General features: G+C 43.2%; 1 protein-coding gene across 3 annotated transcripts in view; it reads left to right on the top strand.

Annotated features, from left to right (window-relative positions):
* The first annotated feature begins 106 nt into the window (after nucleotides 1-106).
* srgap2 (SLIT-ROBO Rho GTPase activating protein 2) overlaps nucleotides 107-3,964 on the top strand; it is a 50,757-nt gene continuing 46,899 nt past the window's right edge. Inside the window, exons 1-2 of one of the 3 annotated variants that reach the window (XM_008320181.3) lie at nucleotides 107-370; nucleotides 660-1,498. In XM_008320181.3, coding sequence (XP_008318403.1) covers nucleotides 1,432-1,498 — 67 coding nt within the window. In that variant the 5' untranslated portion in view covers nucleotides 107-370; nucleotides 660-1,431. Of the gene's footprint in view, nucleotides 371-643; nucleotides 1,499-3,964 lie in introns of those variants that run through there. The other 2 variants (XM_008320182.3, XM_025059794.1) reach the window with 2 other exon arrangements.

Here is a 3,964-nt window from a genome sequence, read left to right as displayed (position 1 = left end):
CACAGGTTTGTTTACAACTTCCTGGTATCAATGTCATTTCCGGACACTATCTTTAAAAGACCATTGCCTTCACGCTGATTGGAGTAAAACCGGCAGCAACCGCAGCTATTGGACCAGTGTGATAGAAAGGCTTCATGCGATAGGTTAGAAAATGTAAAGAAACGCCTATATTCAAAATTCTTGAGTCTGATTAGTCTAGCGTCGTGGCATTCTATTTCACTATGCTAATTGTGGGAAAATATATATCGGAGTAGAAAAAGTTAATTTCCTATTTTTATGAAATTACGTTCCCCTTTTTTGTTATATCTGGTCTAATATGAGTCATTTTTGCTGCATATGTATCTATGGCTAACTTTCAGAAACTTCTGAGGTAAAAGTTGCATGGCTGTCAAATAATTACTTGGGTTTTTTTGAGTTATATCCGAGCTAACGTTTGCTACTTGTTATGTATGTGTGGGTTGACTTTTTTTTATTTGCTAATTTTGACCAACTTCTAATTAGCTTATTGTTAAACTAATCGTTGTTGAACTTAAACGTCCTTTAAAAATGTAAATTTATTTCTCAAGAGTAGAGAGTTACAGTATGTAAATTTTTAGCTGTTTTAGACTATCCGTTACACATCATTGAGCTATGTCTTTGACTGTTTGGCCAACATTCAGGTTTCCATGGCTTGCTTGAAGATTTAAGAAGACAGAAAAAAACACCCTTGCATATACAACGTGTAGTTCAAAACTCCTGTCACGCAAGGACAATTCAGATATTTCAAGGACATTTTGACTCCATACTAAATTGTGATCCAAGTATGCAACGTCACACATCCCACGTCACAGTTTGGAGCTTTTGCAGGAAAAGTGTTTTGCACCCTCATGAATCTCCTCCATGTGGTTGTCCTGCGCACTGAAGCTGATCAACAGCCAGCCCCTCCATCTGCACTGGGTTCCTCCTCTCTGCCACTTCAGGAGGAGCAAGAGGACAGCAGTTCACTTCACTTTAGTGTAGTGGAGACCGTTCAAACTACCAAAGTATATATTTCCTAATATTTAAAAAAAAAACTTGTGGAAGTACTAACTGAGGGATTGTCACGTTGTTGTGTCGAGTGGAATGAGTCCTCATTCTCTTGGAACTGTTTGCACTATAACCGGTTTGGAGGAGGTGCTGAGGCGCGGCAGCGGATGGAAACAGAGAGGAGCAGCAGCAGCAGCGCCAAACTCACAATGCACTCGGAGTGAACACAGGCAGGGACACAATACAGACCCGCGGAGCCACTGAGGAGCTGCGATCTCTCCTCCTGACTGTCTTCTGTCCCCAAACCTCTTGTCCACTGGCATTGTCTCCTCCGCTGCTGACTGACTGACTGACCGAGTCATTGATTGAGACAAAATTGACTTCGCTTCGAGGGAGAGCAGAGTGGTCTGATCTCCAAACTCAGCCATGACGTCTCCGGCAAAATTCCGAAAGGAAAAGGAGATTGTGGCCGAATATGATACTCAAGTAAAAGGTAAACTTTTTTTTTCTTCTTTCGGCGTCTCGTTTGTTTAGTGACAGAATAATCACTCTGACGAGGTAAATGGTGTGTCTTAGTGATTTCCTATAAACCCAATGTGCTTCCCACGACTTGGCAGATTGCATGGTTTTTCCCTTGCAGCCGTCCCTCACAGCACCGATCAGGCGTAAAGAAGGTTTATGTTCGCCTTTGTGTTCTACTAATCATTTATGAAGGTTAACCGTCGCCGAGGACGCAAACAATCAATAACATTGAAATTGTAGCTTTTTTGGGGGGGAATATCACCGCGATCAGCCTGTTTGATCGCTCCATTTTAACTCGGCACAGATAAGCAACAAAGGCAGGAATAAAAGAGCACTCTTAAATCAGCACTGGTGTCCAGATCTGGACACTGTTGTGAGTGTCCGTGGAAAAGAAGGGACACGAGAAAGTGAGTGTGTCTTCAGTGTGGACTATCAGAGGACTGGGGTTTCGACAGGGTACAAGGCAGGGCGTTTCTCCCTCTGTCTCCTGCTGCTGCTGCTCGTGTGCACTGACGTTCATTCCTGCGGCTGCAAGTGTGTGCGTGTGTGAGAGAGAGAGGGCGTGCGCGTGCGCGTGACTGCTGATTGAACCTGGGTTGCAACGAAATGATCAGTTTGTGCTCAGGCACATTCGTGGATGACCCTTCATCAGAGCCGCTCTTGATGTTGATGAGACAGGAGGACAAACTGTGCAGATGTTAAAAATAGGAATGCTAAGTCTGATTAATGTGTGACTGCAACTGTCAGCTCACTGTATTTACCCAGTACAGCCAGTCGGGATGACAACCATAGAAACACTACCACTGGACCACTGGCTATCTCTGCTGCAGACTAAAGTTGCAAGGTGAATCCCTTTGAAATGAAATACCAGAAATAGACAACATTGTTTGACTGTGAGTTAGATACCACATTTGAACGACTGCTGAATCATCCAGTAACATCAGCAAAGACACATCAAGTGTTTATATCTCCACCAATAGGATATTGATGAAGGCTAACTTCAGAGCACAGCTGTTACGTCCTGTTATACAGCACATCACTCATACAACTTGTCTACCTTTTATTTCTTTCTACGTATGTGATTATAATTTGAGAAATGAACATTAAGAGTTTAATGTGAATTTAAGCCATAGGATCAACAGGACAACGTTTAAACGTTACCATCATCAGGTGAGTCAGCGGTAACCACATTCTACGTAGCCTTACATATAGACCTTGAGAGCTTAGTGAAGCCTCAAGGCTTTTTCTAAATTCCATGGTGGGTAAAGACATGCTGTTAAGGGAAGAGGAAGCACAGAGGTGGCAGGAAAGGATTTGCAGAACAGAGAGGACAGGATGCTCTCTTCCTTCTAAGCTACATGTCTCAACTGCTGCTGCAGGGCCTAAAATCTTGTCTTCCCGTAATGTCCCAAGTGCCCAGCTTGAGACAAGGATATACAAGTTTACTATAGGTAAAGGCTGAGTAAGAGCTGTGACCAGCTTCAACATGTCTTCTTTGAGGTAATTTATCAACACAGCTGAAGTTGCTCTGCTTATTGCAAACACTGCCCAGTTATTGCGTTCAGCCTGACCCGTCATCAGGAGTCCCCTCAGTCTTACTCTGCGTAGTTATTTGGTTCAGTTTTTGCACCACATACCCATCCTTAGGGGAGCATTCAGAATAGAACATTTTGCATGGTAGGTAGGAATCCTACCAGCAAAAGTGGATTCCCTTAAAAGAAGGTGCCAAATGGAGGTTTGTATTAAGTCTAGGGCTAGGAGTTATTTTCAGAACAATCCAAACATGGACTGGTCCACCCACCGATTTCTTTGTGATTCTGGTTTGCTTCAGAAAAGTCCGACTATATTTATTCAGTGATGTAACAACAGCTCTCAACAGTTTCTTTTTAAATTCTATACTGTATATACAATACTGTATGTGTTACCCTTTGCAACTGTGTTCCGTAGCACAAGTGTTCTTACCCTTAGCATTGAGCGACCAGGTAATGCCGTAAATATGCATCATTTCCAGGCTCCTTAAGTCCATATTGGTCCCTAACGTCCTCTATTTCCTTCTCCTGTGGAGCAGCTGCCTCCTGCGACCTGGCTTATTAGAGCAGGAGATTAGCAAAGAGAGTTATCATTGATTTCTGGAGTTCATTTAATCTAGACTGAGGTTTATCTCAGTAGGTTGTTACGAACTATCATGTCACCAAATACAGAAGAGCCAGCAGGAAACTTAACACACGTGACTGCGGACCAACTCTTATTAACTCCTTATGTTTACCTGCTCTGTTTCAAACTCATTCTGCTGTCACCACAGTGACATTAGTGTCCCGACAGACTGCTGTTTATGCTTGGCAGCCTGTGTTAGGCCTTCTGTCTGTGCTACATTCTGGGAACTGTCTGTTGTGTTTGGCAGACAGTGGACATAATGTTTGCCCATTGCCCCTCTGCA

This window comes from Cynoglossus semilaevis, chromosome 11 (assembly GCF_000523025.1).
Source record: "Cynoglossus semilaevis isolate Cse_v1.0 chromosome 11, Cse_v1.0, whole genome shotgun sequence".
Taxonomy (NCBI): Eukaryota; Metazoa; Chordata; class Actinopteri; order Pleuronectiformes; family Cynoglossidae; genus Cynoglossus; species Cynoglossus semilaevis.
Note: the sequence above shows the minus strand (reverse complement) of the source record. Positions and strands in the feature narration are given on the sequence as shown.